This window comes from Sitodiplosis mosellana, unplaced genomic scaffold, assembly GCF_009176505.1.
Source record: "Sitodiplosis mosellana isolate CC-2019 unplaced genomic scaffold, AAFC_SMos_1.0 Smas_scaffold_60, whole genome shotgun sequence".
Lineage (NCBI taxonomy): Eukaryota > Metazoa > Arthropoda > Insecta > Diptera > Cecidomyiidae > Sitodiplosis > Sitodiplosis mosellana.
In genome coordinates this window covers 146,228-165,525 of record NW_022595302.1, presented here as the reverse complement: position 1 = coordinate 165,525, position 19,298 = coordinate 146,228, and the positions used below count along the sequence as shown (strand labels likewise).

General features: G+C 36.4%; 2 protein-coding genes across 2 annotated transcripts; both read left to right on the top strand.

The window, feature by feature from the left end:
* Positions 1 to 1,363: 1,363 nt before the first annotated feature.
* On the top strand, positions 1,364 to 7,425 carry LOC129570500 (uncharacterized). The gene is made up of 3 exons (XM_055450139.1): positions 1,364 to 4,225; positions 4,306 to 6,303; positions 6,426 to 7,425. The coding sequence occupies exons 1-3, from the start codon at positions 1,600 to 1,602 to the stop codon at positions 7,109 to 7,111; spliced, it is 5,310 nt and encodes a 1,769-aa protein (XP_055306114.1). The 5' UTR covers positions 1,364 to 1,599; the 3' UTR covers positions 7,112 to 7,425.
* A 3,289-nt stretch (positions 7,426 to 10,714) lies between these two features.
* On the top strand, positions 10,715 to 18,460 carry LOC129570499 (uncharacterized). The gene is made up of 15 exons (XM_055450138.1): positions 10,715 to 11,618; positions 11,971 to 12,323; positions 12,444 to 12,675; positions 12,778 to 12,812; positions 13,322 to 13,836; positions 13,969 to 14,188; positions 14,314 to 14,529; positions 14,662 to 14,749; positions 15,255 to 15,452; positions 15,563 to 15,666; positions 16,238 to 16,472; positions 16,539 to 16,573; positions 16,819 to 17,270; positions 17,586 to 17,781; positions 17,886 to 18,460. The coding sequence occupies exons 1-15, from the start codon at positions 11,547 to 11,549 to the stop codon at positions 18,088 to 18,090; spliced, it is 3,156 nt and encodes a 1,051-aa protein (XP_055306113.1). The 5' UTR covers positions 10,715 to 11,546; the 3' UTR covers positions 18,091 to 18,460.
* The last annotated feature ends 838 nt before the right edge of the window (positions 18,461 to 19,298 follow it).

The following is a 19,298-nucleotide window of genomic DNA, read 5'->3' as shown; positions in this document are numbered from 1 at the left end:
GGCAAACAACAGAACTAACACTGAACATGAAAATGACATGTTCAATTGTGTTTGTTTGGTTAGTTTTAACTGTGCCGCTACGAGAGGTCACTTTTGTCGTTTCTTGTTGTTATTTTACATGTAAAATCAATGGTATTAGACGAGGATGCAATGCGGATTACAAAGTTATATTGCGAGTAATTCATCCAATTTTGTGCACTTTTTTTTTTGATTTTGTAACATTTCACTGCAATTTCAAATATTTTTCGTCATTTTTTTCTTTCAGGCGCAACACAAATAAAGAATGATAACACTGTACGGGACATATAAATCGAGAAGCGACAATGTCGATTCTCAGACAAGCTTTGGCCAAAGCATAACGAAGCCACTATACTGATAAAGAGATAACGAAATGGTGTCTTCAGCAAAGTTGTAGGGCAGATCAATTGCAACAACATTGCTGAAGATATCAAGTCGTTATCCTTTATCAGTTTCTCGAAAAACCGCGGGAAACGCGATTTTTTTCTTATTATTTTTCGCGTAACTGATAAGAGATAACGACTTGATATCTTCGGCAATGTTGTTGCAATTAACCTGCCCTACAACTTTGCTGAAGACACCATTTCGTTATATTTTATCAGTTCCGTAAAAAATAATAAACCATGTATTTGCGTGTTTGGCGTTTTTCGCGGATTCCGCGTAATTGATAAGAGATAAGTGATATCTGTCTTCAGCAAAAATTTAGCGAACCTCAAATACAACAAATTCGCTGAAGACTTCAAGTCGCTATCTCTAATCTTAGTGGAGTTTTGGACCAAAATTCACTACGGGCACTGTATACCCCAGAGCACGTACGGTGCACATGTGTTTACAAACATACATATCTCACATATGCTTACACATATCAACATAAAATTTTACTGGTGGGTAGCAAAAGGTTCAAGCTATCGAATGGTAATACACTTATGGTAGCTATTTTTTATTTTAGTACTTGTATTTACATTTAAAATTTGCCTCGGGCACTGTATGCCCAGAGCACGGACTGAAGGTTAAGAATGTATATTATTTGAAAATTCATCAAGTGGTTCGACAAATATAGCAAAAATGCTGATGATCGGTCAAGATCGGCTTAAAAAGATGCAGATTACAATTTTCAGAAAAAAAAAATTTAAAATCTGTTTAGTGGCTCAGAAGTTATACCCAAAATTCCGAATAACCCACTTAAATCGGTGACAAAAATCGGTCGCTAGGAAATAGTACCTTTATCAACATTGACTTAATATTGAAAGATAGCCTTTTCATTTCAACTTCTTGGAAAAGATGATGAACCCTGACTGATAAAGCATTTACTTTCGTCATATAAGACATGTTTGCAGTAATGTATACTCAGTTGAAATCAGACTGCGGCTGGATGAAGTTCTTTTTAAGAGTGTGACACCACATAGTTTGATATTTCGTTGTTTTTCAAATTGTTCGATTCTTTTTCGAATAAATTTCATTATTTCTTTCAAAAATATTCTGTGTTTACATTAGCGTTTGTGAATTTTGACAATTGATATGCTGAGATTTGTTAAAGTTAAAACTGAATAATCGTATAAAAACAACATTATCACTTGCAAAATGACAAAATTTTCAATTGTTCTGTTGAACATATTTTGCATCGGAATAGTGGTCGTTTTGAGCGATAAATCGAGTGATACATTGGTGTACGTAAATAATTTGCAAACTAAACTGAAACTTCCACCAAACTCGAATATAAATTTGGTCGTTGGAAACACTGGTGTTGGAAAATCGACTTACGTTCACTATGCAGCCGGCGATTATAGCAAAATGATTTCTCATCGATCGGGTCGAAAATTGAAAATTTTTGATGGTTTAGATCCTGAACTGAATAGAACGACATTTGCAACGGAATCACGAACGCTTATTCCAGAAATGGTGATCGACGAAGACGGATATGTGTGGTATGATTGTCCTGGCTTCGGTGATACACACAACGAAACGGTCGAAATTGCTACATCGTTCCTAATCAAAAATATCATTGAAAATGCATCGTTTGTGAAAATAGTGTTCGTCGTAGACTACGAAGCAGTAACTGAAGGCTACAATCGCGATGGATTCGACAAATTATTATCTGGTGCGACGCAATTAATCAAAAATATCGAACGATACAAACAGAGTTTTTCGTTGGTGATAACAAAGGTTCCGCAATCCGATGAATTTGGTGAACTGCTCGATGTTGATGTTAAAAGTTCAGCGTTCGATTTCATTGATAAGCATCGCAAATTTTTACAAACAAAAAAACTGAGCGAAAAAAAGATTCAATTGATCGATGCATTGTTGGAACAAAATGCAAGCGGTGATTATCCAAGAATATCGATATTTTGGCGACCCTCCCAAGCGGGATCATTCGATGGTATAAATCGAATGACTGAAGGTCGACGAAAAACTCGTGAATCTATACTTCAACACTGCTCGTACGTTGAAATACAGAATAATGACTTTGGATTTCCTCTGACGGCTGAAGCGCAAATAGAAGTGCATAATATAACAAAAAACTCAATTGATAACATTTCGAACGATCTACAGAGCATCGTTAATCAAGTACTGAACGAAATACAGCTAGAAATTGGATCAGTCGACGATTTTGAAGAGAAATTGTATTTGATTGAACTTGCGAAACGTTGTGTCAATGTGGTTCAAAACAAGACTGATAACAATGTGATAGGACTGAAGCAACTGACTGAACGATTGAAAAAAATCATTCAAACATTTGAAATTGAAACGATTGATAAGAGTGTTTTTGACCGAATGGAACATCAAGATGTAAATCTTCACATATTTCTATCTCTTATTGAAACCGAAGCATCCCAATCAAATTCGGGCAAAAATTATGATTCATTTTTGGAAAAAATCACCGAACGTTCTGCCAAATGGGAGAGAAGTGTACAAGAACGTATCATGAATGAAGCGCAACATACAATCGCAAACATTTCCACCGTCTTAACGGATGTTGATACACAAATATTAGCCTTGGTAAAGAAACGTCTGCAATCAATCGATCTATTCCAAAATCGATTAGAGTGGCTGCACCTGCTGAAAGCCGACATAAATGCTATTTCTGGCGAATTCAAACTGGAAAATAAAATCAAGGAATTTGAAGTATTTATCGAATATGTAAACATATCATCAACCAATTTCAAATTACTGAATAATCTAAAGCGACTACGGAGCGATTTAGTCCAAATGAAATTATCAGCAAGCTCTGTAATCACCGATCCCGTATATGATTGGATGACAAAATCGTCGAGTACGGTTGATTATTTGACATCGCAATACGATTGGTACAGCTTTCTGCAGAAAACGTACAATTTCTTCGGTAGTTACGAAGTTCAAAAGGATATCAGCCTATATAATGTGGCTCATTTATCGGATTGGGGAAAAATCGATAAGCCACAAGACCTTTTAGTTGATGCAGACAATTACAATGAATTCACCCAAAAAATCACCACTTTGGATTTTACGCCAACCGAATGGAATTTACGAGAATTGAATGATATTATAAATGTTACGTTGAAATCTCGGCCGCAACATGAATACAATGATGAACACAGCAGCGTTACGATCAAAGGGAATTTTGTTAGGAGCTCAGATATTCTGCCATTCACCACTATAGTATCTTTGAAACGAATCAATGTGTTTGTGGTGGACACATTTTACGTCGACTGCAACTTGACGTTGAACCCATTTAATGAAGTGGAACTCAATATTCTGGCGCATACATGGAATATTCGACAAGATGCCACATTCCATTTGAATGGAGCCAAAGGTGCAAACCAATATCAACCGACAACAAGTGGAACAGCCGGAAGACATGGTATTCCAGGAACAAATGCTGGCGACTTTTTTGGTTTCGCCAATAGCGTCGTTGATGGTGATTTGTTAACGGTGGAATTGAACGGAGGTAACGGTGGAAATGGACAAGACGGGAGCGGTAGTGAAGATTATCGACAAACATTCAAAAGTGTAGAACTCAAAGAAGAATTGGTCGGTGATAGCGTAGGAGAAGTCACAAAAACTTTAGTCGAAAATTATTTCAGTCGAAACGGATTTTTTTTTTATTGCTCAAGAAATGACATATCAACTTTCAACAATATTCTAATAATTCGTGATTATGGTAGAAAATATATGGAATATGTATTAATGCCAAGGGGGTGCTGTGGCAAGACTGGTCAAGGTGGTGAAGGTAAGAACTTTTTTCATTGTGTATAATAAGTCATTATGACATTAAAATGCCTAAATTGCTAATCATTGCTATGTTTTTAGGTGGACTCGGTGGACACGAAGGCTACTTTACTTTCATACGTGCAAACAATAAGTCTGGTTTACCAAAACATACGGGAAATACTGGTTTCAACGGACTTAGCGGCAGTGATGGAAGTGTCTGTAGTACTTATCAACTTGATGTTAGTGTAATTTGTAATTGGTCTTTCGTGCTTTGGTACAAAGTAAAGGCTAAAATTCAGAAAATGTCTAGCTCCCTATATTCTGGTTGTCCTGTTCGGTATTCATACAACGAAGAAAAAATAGCGAAGCCAAAGCCGAAATCGAACAAATTAACCTATGCATTGGCAGTTGTTAAATATAAGACATTTCTACTTGAAAAAATGAGTTCTGAATCGCTGTTGAAAACAATACAGAACACGTACAATGCGATAGACTTCAATTCAGATATAAATAGCGCATATTTACCAACGGAGTTTGCAATTGAAATGAATGCATTGGAAATGGAGTTTATTCGGTTGAACGACCATATCAACATGTTACCAATGTACTCCAATTTGCTGAAGAGAATGGACGAATACAGCAGAACAAAAGTGAATAATCTATCAAATGCTGATCGAAAATTACTTACTCAACTCTATTTGATCGCATTAAGCAGAAAAATGTCAATAGAAAATGCCCACAATGGCGACTTAATCGTGGATATTAATAACGTTTTCCATGTAATCAGTGAATACATAGAAAAATTGAATGCAAATGAACGAATAAATGTGATCACCGAACAACGAGATCGATACAAAAACGAATTACGCGAAAAAATAACGAAGGCGAATGATTTTATCAAAAATGATATTGAACCAGAAATTGAGAAAACCTATACGGTTCTAAATGTTGAAATGCAAAAAACGCTCAATGAGTCAATTGCATTGCAAGCCAAACAAAGGGTGAAAATTCGACAAAAAGAAGAGAAAGCCAATGAAATCCGGCGAATGGCGATGATACATAAATTGATTGCTATCGCAAAACTGGCTATCGGCGTTTTGTCATCTGCGTATGAAGTTTTTTTCAAGCCTGTTGACCTCTTAACAAGTGAAACCGATAGAACTGGCAGAACAGTGTCAAAAACATCGACAATTATTGAAGAAAACTATCAAGAGAAGTTGAATCTGATGGATAGCGAATTAGGTCAATTGGTGTCCTTTGTGAATGGCAATGAGGATAGTGGAAAAAATCGTTTCAGTAAACGTTTAATCGATTTACACTCACAGGTGAAACGAGTAAAATTGGAACAATCATACAGTCGAACATCGATTTTATTGCTTGAGTGCACTGAATTCATTCAACACACTCTTACCAATCCGACCAACGAAACTGCACCAGGAATTTTACAACGAATGAAAAAAACATCAAATTTTTTCGTTGCCATCGCATCGAATTATCAGAATTATCGGCAATATTCGGAAGATGATGGGAAACTTGAAGAAATCAGCAAGTCAATAAATCAAGATATGAAAACTCTAACAGAGCTAATGCGATTGGAAGATCAAATACATTTCGATTTATTGCCAACGATCAACGAAATGCACACACATTTGCGGAATGTCGGAAAAAACTTTACGGATAAATCATCGGAGGCGTTGGATGTGATGAAATGGAAGACCCATGACATTCTTCGTGCAATTCAAAAGAAACTGGGTGACGCAATCTCTGGTCGCAGTACCGAATATGGTATAAACAACTGTTTGGTTCGCATTGGTGAAACCATGAATCTTCTCATTGATATCTACGATCATATTCAGGGGCATCAAGAGCAATCGCGATTGATTTCTTATTTGAGTGACTTACAATCGATGAATCATCAAAATGTTCAGCTCCCGCAAAATATCGAATTCATTCAATTGGAAATGAATCTTCAAACAAATCTTATCCTTTCTCTGTACAATCGAGCTATGAATGCATTTAAACAAGCCATTTTTCCGTATGCCGCTGAGTATTTGGACTTTTATCAACTTCCATCCACGCTGATTGCGAACAACTCAGGTATGGATATGAATAATTTCGTAAAACTCAATTTTATTTTATGGATGAAATATCCTTGGTAGTTTTCGCTATTGAACTGTCCTAATGTATTTGTTTTAAAAATATTTTTTTTTTACCAACAGATATGAATCAGTACACAACAGTCGTCACGCACAAAATACAGTCGTTGAGGGAAAAAATGCAGATATTCAACGCGACCGTTATCAATTCGAATGATATGTCGATACATGTTGCGGAATTCAACAATGAGCCAGGTTCAAGAGGACCCTTTTATGCATGGTCGAATAACGAAGTGCACGATCAAATCGAACAGCTGTTCAATGGAACGAAAATCTACCTTCTTGCCGATGTTGAACGAAGCGACAAAAGAAACGCCATCAAATTTGCAACAATTGATATCGAATTTAGGTCTGCGAACCAAACAGTGAAGGGCCAGTTGAGTGAAATCCTTGAATCTTTCCACGTTTCAATGACGCACATGGGCGAATCAAATTATCGATGTAACAATGAGTTTTACACAATTCCCAGTCGGCCGTTGACCATTGGGTTCAGCTTTGGTGGAAAAAATAACAAACCGACTGACCGTAATGCTGCGTACGATAAACTTGTGGCTGGTTTCAGTTTATTAAGTCCATACACTTTGTGGGCCGTTCAGTTGAGGCATGGTGACTTTGATAAATTAAAACCATTTGCTCATTTGGTTGATATCGAACTGCACGGCTTTGGACAATACGTTGAAGAAGGCGCTTCGATTTGTAACAGTAATTTGGAAAAATATTATAAACTTAAGGACGTTGCTCACGGTTGAGACTGATGAGTCTAACTAACCATTTTGATTATATTTATTATTTAATTGAAACAAGTCTAACGAATTAATAAAGTCAATAAAACAGTTCAATGTATTAAAAATATTGAGAAAAAAAGTGTTTTGGAATAATAATAGGTACGTACCGGTACCCAAGTAAGTGTCGGCACTTTGTAGCTCTGAAAATGGCCAATTTGAATGTGCCATTAAAATATCAAAATTATCATAAATTAAAAGTTTATCCGAACTTACAAACGAGCTAGCCTAGATCGTGTTAATAACCTTTTTGAAATCAGATTTAATGATTACTATACAAATCTTTAGACCGAACCAAAAATCGTGGTTTTGAACGATTATCCCAATCCAAAATCAGATGTGTCAACTAATGCTAATGTAGCATTGTATTAAAAACCACTAAACCATTCCCCCAGAGTTGTGTGTATTAGTAACAAACAGTGTCACCATTCAACTAATACTAATCAGAGATTCCATATTTGCTGCTGAGTAGGCCTGTGCTGAGCTGAATTTGCTAACTCAGGTGCCTGAAGCGGTATTTTAGCGCACTTACGGTGCAAAATTGTTGTGGATCGCTGGAATCCACGCTGTTTATCAATTATATTTGGGTGGATACCAGCGATCCACAACAATTTTGCACCGTAAGTGCGCTAAAATACCGCTTCAGGCGCCTGAGTTAGCAAATTCAGCTCAGCTCAGGCCTACTCAGCAGCAAATATGCAATCTCTGATACTAATCTTATCTGAAAACGTAGTGTTTTCATAGAAATTGTGAATCATTCTTTAAAGTTGGGTACAAAAGGCGTGCAATTTCATTCAAACGACTCATTAACAGTTTAATTGGTGTTTTTTTTCCTATGAAAGCCAATGAAATCGACAACAACAACAGCAGAACTTTGAACTTTGTTACTAAGGGCTTCTATGTCGGTTTGGCATTCGAATTTTTATTCAAAAATCAATATTTCCCATATCATTGAATCCAATTTTCACTCGCTTCGGTTAGTTCTTGGAGCAATTTGCTTGAATTCCTGTGAATATGTCAACGATAAATTGATCAAAGTCCTCCTGTGAATTGTTGGTATCACTTTCGACAGTTGTGGTAGTCGTATTATCGTTTGATGTGGTGTTAGACGTTTTCGTTCCATTCGATCCGTTTAAGTCTGCAATTGTATCCACTGCACCATTTACTACGTCGAATATTCCTGCGGTTATATTCAATACAACTCCGCTAACATTTGAGAGTGTCCCTTGCGGTGCACAGTTTGATAGCGTCAGCATGCAGCAAATAACACAAAAATGGCTTGAGTATCGCATTTCTATTGGAAATTGTTTAAATGAATCAAAAGGTTGAATTGGAAACTGGCTCCTTTTGAATCGATGGGAGAAAAATTGAGTCGAAGGCAGAACGTTTTCGTTCTTCGGATGAAACAAATGACGTCGTTTTGTAGAGAAAAAATATTCTTCTTTCGTGTGAACTTCGATAAAATTGACAAAATTTCTTTTTGATTTTCAAATCTAAATTTTTTCCTTTGATTTTCAATGAAATACGAATTCAATAAAACGAATAGTCTAAAGACCGTGTATATACCGATATAAATGAATCAAAATCAACTCAAAAGCACAAACTATCTCCCCTTGTCTTACATTCCGTCATTCTATACCGAAATATATTCGACTTTTAATATGATTCAAGTTTGTCAATATATTAAAAGTTTTATCTATTAAGCTCATCATAAAGATTCTCCGATAAAAATTGGATGGGCAACATTTCATGTACTTGTAATGAACTCAACGTCATAGAATATTTAGACGATAACAACAACACCGGGGCTATTGAACGTTATGACGACTCTAAAGGTTATTGCGACTTAAAAAATGCATATCTTTGAGCGAAACACTTCGAAGGCTTAGAAAATGTTATGAAAAGAGGAGAAAGAAAGTGTTTAATAATTTCTGAACACTGTCTTTTTCACCTCTAAATATAGCTTACTTTGCAAAATGGATAAAAGAAGCATTCCATTGAATACCGTAATCAAATGCAAACAACCAACAATAGGATTTTCTGAATGCTCCATTTAAATCGGTTCTATTGTTTCAAAGTGCACACAAAAAGGAATCAGAAAGAGAACCATGGCAATAGGAATCGTTTTAAAGTGCGCGACGTTTGTGTAGGCCAGGTACAGTGGTAGAAGTCAAAGTGGAGAAAATCGGTTGGGCGTTGTCTGTGGAATATGGAAAAAAAGCAGAGATTGACCTAATATCCTAGTTTGATGTAAACAAAAATTACGTGCTGCCAATTCTGGAAGGAAATTTTCAAGCGGAACGAATGAACGAAAACCCATATTCAATAATTTCGTGCACTCAGAACGTAATCAAGCGTTTTACATGTTTTATCAATTGGGTCAGGCGTTTTTGGATGGGCAAATCAACAATCAGCGTGTTAAATCGCTGCACATTTAGTGTAATGAGTCGCGAATAAAAGCCCATAAAACCTTCAACTTTTCTAAATGAATAACTCATAACGACTTCCAATCGACTTACTACGGCCAAATTATAGTTTACATTTTATGAACTAAACACTCGCTGGAATTGGTCCAAGTGAAGAGTGTCGACGCCCCAAAAGCCGTTGTTCAACGTCTTAAAATTTATGTGAAGAGCAACAATTTTTGGTTTGAAATGCGCTAGAAAATCTTGTGGATTTTGACAGAGAAATAATTGGATTTGTGTTTAACCGACATCTATTTTAACAGTCAAACGCGTTCATGCTACTTCCACACAAGGTCAAAAGGATGAAGAGTCGTGTGTGGTTTATTCGAATCAAGCGGAAAAAGAGCAAAAATAGCGTAGAAAAAAAAAATCAACCCAATTCTATTTTTATTACATCCTCAAGCCACTCCAATTAAATGAACGCTTTGAAATAACCCGATTTTCAGCCTCATTATTTCTTAATGCCATCAATTTTGTGTTTGTATATAGTTTTTTTTGTCCCTATTTTGCCTCACATGGATTGTCTTCTCTCCAAGGCGTCGCTGTGAGTACAAACAATCGATTTTTTTTTCTTTCGCTCACTACGAATTTTTTTTTACTCTTTCTCTCTACATTGAATCCCGTTGTGTGTGCATGAAATCCATTCCTCCACACGCTCAAAATCCTTTTAAACATACATGACGCCCGTAACAAATTTTAGTTTGAGGCATGCAACAGTTATTGTTTGTGTAAGTTTTGTAAGACTGGATAAAAATGTAATCAATAATTGCATCTGCTCGAAATTGTACACACAGTGAAAGAGGCTTTCACTTTCACAAAAATATACGCGAACACACACACACACACACACACATGAACCAGTATCCAAATGACTGTTACAAATGTAAATGTTTCGCATCGTAGTATACACGCTTACAAATCAAGATAAAAATCGCGTGAAAATGCGGAGCAATGTTTGTAGCGATGCAACTGCGCCGGCGTACCAATATTCTCCAGCCACGAGAGAGAGAGAGAGAGAGAGAAAGAGCGAGAGCGGATTTGATGTTCAATGACGCTGTTGTGCGGGCCCTAGGCTTACATACAGAGCTGTGATGGAGAAAGCGCCCAGTTCGCATAGATGAATGAACCATTTTGCACGCTGGTTTGTTTACGTTTTATCCCGAATAGAATATTATCGAGAGGAAGCTCGGTAGAAGAACGAACAAACGCACAATTATACACCAACAACAAATACACACACACACACACACATATATGAGTGGCAAAGATTTGCGTCAGCATCCGTGTAACGGGAGAATTTTTCATGTCAAGGACAAAATTCGAAAAACCATCTCAACAACGTATATGGCAAATCTCTCTGTTTGAATTCGACGCAAATGTCAGTCTTGTTTGGGAATTCATATCGTTTTGTGGCTCCGTGTATGGCTGGTCCCATTTTAAATTCTGGAGAGTAAAAACAAAAACTGCGTTTATCCGAAAGAAAAAAACGAAAAAGTTTATTTTTCTAAACATTTTCTGCATTCGAAAGCAATTGCATTTCTTTGTGAAATGTCCACAGAAGATGATGGTGATGGTGATTCAGTGTTTCAAAGACAAATAACAGCAATTCTGTTGTGAAAAGATAGAAAAAATCTGCCATTGTGAAGAAAGAGAAGAAAAAAAAACGGTGACGAAGCAAAATTGAAAAGGAAAAAAAATTGGTTCAGTGAGTGTGAAAAAAAAATTGAAACAATTGCACTAGAAGTAGCATAAAAGTCATTGAGGACTTCTTTTTTTGAGACGAGTTATGCAACTCGGTCTTGACTCGGACTGAACAGCATCACTACTTCACTGCTCAACCAATTCCAACTGAATCCACTCCGTGTTTGGGATCAATTTACAGGAATATATTTTTCGTTCTGTGTTTTCTTTGAAAGAAACGACATACCTGAGCTGCCATGTCAAAGGGTGTAAGAAATGGAAAGGATTTCAATTTTCATAAGGAAGTTGAAAAAAGCGGCAAATACCAAGTGAGTTTTTTTCTGGTGCTGTGAATGTTTTTGTTGCGTTGTGCAGAAAATTGATGGAATGAATGAGATGAGCGCAAGATTGAATTTATTCAAGTGAAAAATGTTTGATAACAAATTTGCTATCATGAGCTATTGGCTATCCTAGAATTGGGAAGAAAAAAAAACCATTGAAAATGTAAAGAAAAGAACCAAAACTGTGAAAAATGACTCGAAATTGCGTAAAAAAAACTTCCATTGTAATCTTTTTCATTGCAAACAAAAACTGAAATTGGTGTTTTTTTTTTGTTTTCTGTACTTGACACACTCACGTACGCACTCACACACACACACACACACACACACACACAAACAGGGTATAAAACATCGAATGGGTGAGAGTCAAGACTCGTTTTTGACACAAGAAACGATGACGACGTCGGCAACGGCGGCGGACAAAGGTTCGCAAAAAACATGCTGTCAATGGAATCGAAAGACGATGACGATAACAACGGCCGTTAGCTTTGCATTGGTACTATGTGCGGTGGCGTTGATAATACGCTTCCATGCAAATGTTCGACCGGATGAAAAATATGCATCTGTGGGTACAATACCATTTCCTGCCGTGACCATTTGCCCGGGAATACGAAGCGGTTATCCAAAGAATAATTTTAATCGTACACTGTTTCTCATGCAAACCGAAGCACAGCCCAAACTTAGACCGAGAAAGTATGAAGGTCATTTTTCATATGTACACCAAAACTGCAATGCATTTATGACCTGGATTTCACTCTCTCTCTCTCTCTCTCTTTTTTTTTCCCATTCGTTTCGTTCGTTTTCGTTTCGTAGGAAAATTGCACTGGAAACCCTGTTTCAACTATGCGATTGGGATATATTTCGGCGGGTACGAAATTGGGACATACTCGAACGTTATGTGGATGAAGACGATCAAATTGAAGCGTTCAACTCGATTGCATGCGATATCGATGAAAATGCCAAATTTTGTGCATGGCATCGACGCACCTCATGCGATGAATACTTTCGACCAATTATCACCGACGAAGGACGATGTTACACATTTGTATGGGCCATTTTTTTTGCGCCTTTTTTTTGCTCTCTCGACGAATCATTTTTTTTTCACACACATTTTTTTGTTGTTGCTTTTTTCTCTGAATATTTTTAGAATCTGCTGAATTCCTATGAAATATTCACACAAAGGTTAGTCTATTTTTGGGGACAGTTTTTTTTTATCAATGCGAAATATAGGCAAAAATATACAAGTTTTGTGGGCGACGATTAGAAGAGAAAATGAGAAAATTGAATGAGAATAAAAGCGAAAAGATGAAATCTCCGAAAATCTTTAAAAAAAAAGAAGAAAAAAATTCAAAGAGAAAACAAGTTGAATGAAAATGTAGAAAACAGAGAAAATTCATCAAATCAGATGGGCGAAAAGAGAAAAATTGGTAACAAATCACCGTCGTTTGTTTTTGTTGTTGTTTGAAACATTCGTGACCGTGTTGTTGTTGTTGTCATGGAGAAACGGGCTCCACTTGACGGTTTGTATTGATTCGTTCGCTCAAGGTCAAAGCGTAAAACAAGCAAATTCCCCTCATTTTTTTTTTTAGAAAATAAGGAGTAACCTCTCCGCGCGCGAGATTTATTTCGTATATTATCGTTTTGGTTCTAATTTCGAACGAATTTTATGTTTGTTTTTTTTTTTTAAATAGCATGTCATTCCCACTGATTCGTAACTGGAAAAATAGCCTGAATTCATCGTATTGGACTCGAGAAGTTGGTTACACTGATACTGAAACGGCATCCGAATATTATCCCTTCCGTGTATTCGATACAGATTCGAAAATCTATCCGTATCGTGTGTCTGGTGCGGGACCCGATAATGCATTGAATATCTCAATTTATTTTCCACGCGATGAATTGGATCCTCTATGTAATCGGTCGGCACGAGACATAAAATTCTATCTGCATTCACCTGATGAACTGCCAGAACCATCGCATTACTTCCACATTCCAATTGGCAAACGAGTTTCAGTATCGGTTAAGCCAAATGTTATTGTTACATCGAATGATTTGCGAAGTTTTAGCCCATGGCGACGTCAATGCTATTTTAACGATGAACGCAAATTGAGATTCTTTAAAGTTTACACACAACGACACTGCGAAATTGAATGTTTGGCCAATTTCACCAAATCCAGATGCGGTTGTGTCAAATTTTCCATGCCAAGTGAGTTCTAGACTTAGTTTTTTTCTTTTTATTTTTGTTGTATTTTTCTAAATTTCTTCCTCAAAAAACCGAAAAACACCAAAAAATTACAAATTTTAACTTTTCCACCCAAAAAAAATACCCCATCCACAGGAGATAACAATACACGAATTTGTGGTGTGGCCAAAATGCGTTGCTATCACGATGCCGAATGGCGATTGGCGGATAATTTTGGCTGGCAATCCTCCTATTTGAAGAAATGCAATTGTCTTCCTGCATGCGCGTCGATTAAATATGATGTCGATATCAAAGCCAAAGGTTTGAAAATGAATAAAAATTTAGTAAAAGGCAAACTCGGTTTCCAAGTTCCAAGGTAATTTAATCATTCAATAATTTCATTTTCCGTGACATCATTTACCCAGAAAAGTCGCTACAAACTCAATTTACTCGCTCTCATGCGTGGCATTTCTTTTTTCTATTTCCGATTTTCTCGTGAAGGCGTGAAGAAGAAGAGCGAAGTCAGTTATTGATTTCATTCAAGGATGAAAAGTTTATACCGAACGTTCGGATTCAGTACACGGTTTTGGATTTCCTGAAAAACTTTTATGTCGTCTTCTTCGTTATTATGGCCATTGTTTTGGTGGTGGTGTTCGAAGCATTATTATACTGTATTTTTCGATTGGGTCGTGCATGGGGCGGACGCAAAGCACAAAAGTAATTTTTATTTTTTCAAATTCAATCATTTTTTTCTTCTTATCACAGTATACTGATATTCAATCAATGATAATAGCATGAAAATGAAATTATTTTCTAAGATGCAATTTTTTTTCTTTTTTTGAATTGTAGTCGTGATGGTAATGATAGGTACGTTCCTGAAACCGTGTCGAAAGCAGTCAGCAGAGGCAGCGATTTCGATTTGAGCGCCGACAACGATGTAAGCATAGTTGAATGAATCTTTTATGAATACTAGCCAATGAATGAATTTTTTATGGTCTTCCATTCAATGAATCCATTTGTTATGCATTGTCGTAGTTAAATGCAGCTTTTATATCGGCAATTTGCAATAATCAACCATACTTTTTCTATTATGATGATTTACAAACCACTTTAAGTGCATTGAACAATGAAAACCAATCATTTCACACACTTTGAGTGCGGAAGAGTGAACGGTTTTAAATCAATTTTAAAACTCATTTTTTCTAATTTTTTCTGTGAATCAATCTCTTCAACGTTGCATTTCAACAAAATACCATGACTCAAAATTAACTTATTTTTCTCTCTCTCTCTTCCTTTCTTCCTTTCTTACTTTCTTTCTCTCGTTCTCTATTTCTGTTTTTTTTCTGTCTCCCGTTCTTTCTTTTATTCTCTCTTCTTCTCCATCTTTTTTTCTTCCCCTTTCTCCATGCTTTTGACTTCAATTTACTCTAAAAATCAAACAGGAACTACGAAACCGGAAGAAGGAACGGTGTCAATGGTGTGGAAATCATATAAAAACGACCATTGTTCTGGGCAGTTTGTTTGTTCTCTGTTTGGCTTCAGGTCTTTTAACCCACCTCTTTATCTACTGGTCAAAATACTTGGTGAAAGTTCGACCGGATGACAAAGTCATGAGCATTGGAGCCATCCCATTCCCTGCTGTAAGTCATCAAAACTAAAGTTTTATACAATCAATTATCTATTCGATTGTCAGTTTGCAATATCTCTTACTCTCTGAATTTTTTTCTTATTTATTATTATAATATAACAGGTTACTATTTGCCCGGGAACCAGAGCCGGTTATCCACCACTCAATTTCACACATTTACTGCGTTTGATGCAAGTTTATCGCGAACCCCAACTTAAACTCGACGAGTAAGGACAAAATCAATTCTGAACAAATTGTTTTCTTCTTCACTTTTTGATTCGATCCATTTTGGATTTTTATCTACTTTTTTTCGCCATATAATATGGCCTATATTTTTACTAAAAGGTTATTTAACTAAAAGGCTACCTTTTGCTTAGTGCGAAACGTAAATTTTAGGCGTTAAACTATCAAATTATTTTCATTTTTGTTCATTTTCGAATAAAATTCTTCATTTTTCATTGATTTTTTATTCAATTTTCTCTTCCCAGAACAAAAACCATTTTTCTTCCTTTGATTTTCATCAAAATTTTGTATATTCGAATATTTTTCAATATTTTATTTCAAATTTTACATTCGATTTTAGTTTTCATGTTAGATTTTCTGATTTGAATTTGATTGAATCAAATTTGTCTACTTTAACTATTTCCACATCCTTCTGTATCACACTTGTAATACGTGAAAACACTTGAATCTCTATTTTCTCATCGAAAAATATGTGGCAATGACATACAATGCCGTCCATTTTTGCGTCTCGCTTCTATCACATTTCAATATTTTCATTCCACCCTGCGATTCTAGAAAATATGCCATGGAAACATTATTCCAAATTTATCCGGAGGATATTGTTGATTCGGTACGAAGTCCCGAATTCCTGGAGCGCTTCAGTCGTGAAGAATACCAATTTGGAATTTTCGGCTTGATTTCATCGCGTATCACAGAGTATACAAAGGGTTGTAAATGGCTAAACGAGAAAATTGCATGCAATGCCAATTTCCGGCCTATCATCACCGAGGAGGGAAAATGCTTCTCATTCGTAATATCTTATAAAAAATATCAATATGTTTATGTGTATGTGTTAAACTTTGCGTTCTATTTTCAGAATCTGCTGAGCTCTTACGAAATATTTACACAAAGGTGAGTTTTGCGAGACGGAAATGGTTGTGTGCCAAGTTCGGGCGTCGTGAATGTTTTTTTTCCAGTGATTTCTCCTTAAAAAGAAGTTTCATCTTTGAACGTGTTTATTTATTTAAACATTCAGCGTGCTTATTTATAAATATCCATCCAATTGGATTGCATCCAAATTGGTGTCGCCAAAAAAATGTCATGTACAACGTTTGAGAAATAATGCGAATTTATTGCAAAATTCTTTTTTTTTTTAGTATGGCATCGCCACTTGTGCGACGCGCCAGTCGCGAAGACGATTACGATGAAAATGACCGAGATCCGGAAGCGTATCCATACCGTGTACTACGTAAAGGTATCAACAATGGTTTGGGCATATCCATTTACTTTGACAAGGATCTATTGGACATTTTCTCACGGCGTTGGGTATCAGAACCAAAATTCATACTTCATTCACCCGACGAAATGCCGCGCACATCAAACTTTTTCCGCATCCCAATGGGAAAAGATGTTAAAGTTTTAATCAAACCACAAATGATCACCACATCGGAGAAGCTACGCAATTTCAGCCCAAAGCGGCGACAATGCGTTTACGATTCCGAGCGTAAATTACGTTATTTCAAGACATACACACAAAACCATTGCGAAATGGAATGCACGAGTAACTTTACGTACTGGCGTTGCGGCTGCGTCAAATTCTCGTTGCCAAGTGAGTGTTTTCGGTGGCTAGTTAGAGAGAATACGGAACTATTAAATATTTATAGTTTATTGACATTTTGATGTTTGTTGTACAAGTTTTCTCCATTCAGTTCACTTCATTCAAATATGGTTTCAATTAATGGGAAAAAAAAAACGCTTGAAAGAAGAAAAAAAAAATTCCGAATGGAAATTTAAAAGGAAAAAAATGCGAATGGAAAAAGTGTTTAAATGAAGTTAAACGAATGAAGGAAAACGTTCATTAACCTGATTTTCGGAATCATAGCGAATGCAATAAAAATGCCATTTCATTCGATTTATTCCGTAGGAGGTGAAGAGATGAGTATTTGCGGTGCAGGTAGAATGCATTGCTATCGCGAAGCTGAAGATGAATTGCTCAGAAGAAGCACATTGGAAGAGTGTAACTGTTTGCCCGCTTGCACATCCACCGATTATAATGTGGAAATTTCCGAACGCGAGTTCGACGAATTCAATAGAATAAATGCAGATTTGAATTATCAAAGGTAACTAACGTGAATTGATTTTATTTTTGCTCTTGATTTTCTTAACCTTTTTTTTCCATACATTTTTCCATTTAATGTCATTTATCCGTTTTTTGCTTTTGAAGACGTGACGAAAACAAAGTGAGTCGCATCACAATCTATTTCAAAGATGATCTTTTTAAAACATTAAGGCGAGAAGAGGCATTTTATACGGCCGAATTTATTCTTGAATTTGGTGGTTTGCATATTTTGGCATTGGGTGTTGTTCTACTGTTGTTCATGTGGTGGATTGTTCATTTAGTTGAGCGCAAGCAACGAAACGTCAATTAAACACTGATTGGAAACCGAGAATGAAGCACACAACCAACGAGCGAGCGTCGAGCAATCGATGGCAGAGAGCGAGAGCGCACGAGAGAGAGAGAGAGAGAGAGAGAGAGAGAGAAGGCCAATATATAGACAGGAATACAAGCGAGGTGAACGAAACGAGTTGCAAATGGATCAAATTCACAATTTATTTGGAGTTTGTGCGCGTTAAAATATATATATGTGTGTGTTGAGCGCTGTTCTTTGTCTACATTTAGAATCTACTATCCGCCTTCTCAGTAGATGATTTGAACTCTCACTTGAATTCCATTTGAAAAATTTTAAAGCCAATAAATAGAAATTAACAATTAATAAAACACACAAAACAACAACAACATTCACGGGTGTTTTATTTTGGTTGCATTTTCAACAGGTTTTAATTTAAAAAAAAAAAGTGGACCGAAAGTATTTCGTCATAAAGTTGCCGAAGTGGATTTTTTACTGATTTAAAATCGATGCACAATCCAAAGGTGAATAATTTCCGCCAAACTGAGAAGCGATGCACTGAAAAATAGATCGACAATTGAACCGATGGTGATGACCAAGTCCAGGTTTGTAAGGCGGGCCAATCGCTTCGGTTGACTATTTATTTCAACGGTCAATGTTGAAATTTCTTCTGTTTGATTGCTCGCGATGACTTTATTCTTTTTGCTAAGTCTGCAGATGAATTAAATTTGAATTTAAATTTATTTCGTGAGTTTTACTTCTTTTATGTCGGTTGTAGGTGGTTCGGATTTAATTAAATCCAAAAGGAACCTCCGACACGATTTTGGTATCAAAATTATCCCGAAAGAGGCGCTGCATGTCCATAACAACAAATCAGACTCTATACAACACATATACAGACGAATCCCCACTCTTTTCACAGTTGCGACCGATGTGTACTGTGGCTGAATGCTATTGCATCGCTGCTATTGCGAGTGTCAACAACATACCGTTAGGTTTTGGTTCTCAATTATAAGATTTCAAATACATTACACTCGCACACACAAAGCAACACGCTCAAAACATGTAAACGCCGATACGGTGTCTGTATGAAATACTGCGTTTCATTTTTCTGAATAATTTGTGTTGATGCGTCGTACGAAAATTGTAAGATGCTACAATATGACTTGTTGCTTTTTTCATACAACTGTGAGCAGTGAGCCTCACTGTGAGCAATGGCAATACAAATA

What these genes read in the sequence shown, in the direction of transcription:
- LOC129570500 (XM_055450139.1), top strand. Translation starts at nt 1,600, where the DNA reads ATGACAAAATTTTCAATTGTTCTGTTGAACATATTTTGCATCGGAATA. An exon ending in GACTGGTCAAGGTGGTGAAG is followed by an intron (nt 4,226 to 4,305) that starts GTAAGAACTTTT and finishes CTATGTTTTTAG; the next exon opens with GTGGACTCGGTGGACACGAA. An exon ending in GCTGATTGCGAACAACTCAG is followed by an intron (nt 6,304 to 6,425) that starts GTATGGATATGA and finishes TTTTACCAACAG; the next exon opens with ATATGAATCAGTACACAACA.
- LOC129570499 (XM_055450138.1), top strand. Translation starts at nt 11,547, where the DNA reads ATGTCAAAGGGTGTAAGAAATGGAAAGGATTTCAATTTTCATAAGGAA. An exon ending in AAGGACGATGTTACACATTT is followed by an intron (nt 12,676 to 12,777) that starts GTATGGGCCATT and finishes GAATATTTTTAG; the next exon opens with AATCTGCTGAATTCCTATGA. An exon ending in GCAGATTTGAATTATCAAAG is followed by an intron (nt 17,782 to 17,885) that starts GTAACTAACGTG and finishes TTGCTTTTGAAG; the next exon opens with ACGTGACGAAAACAAAGTGA.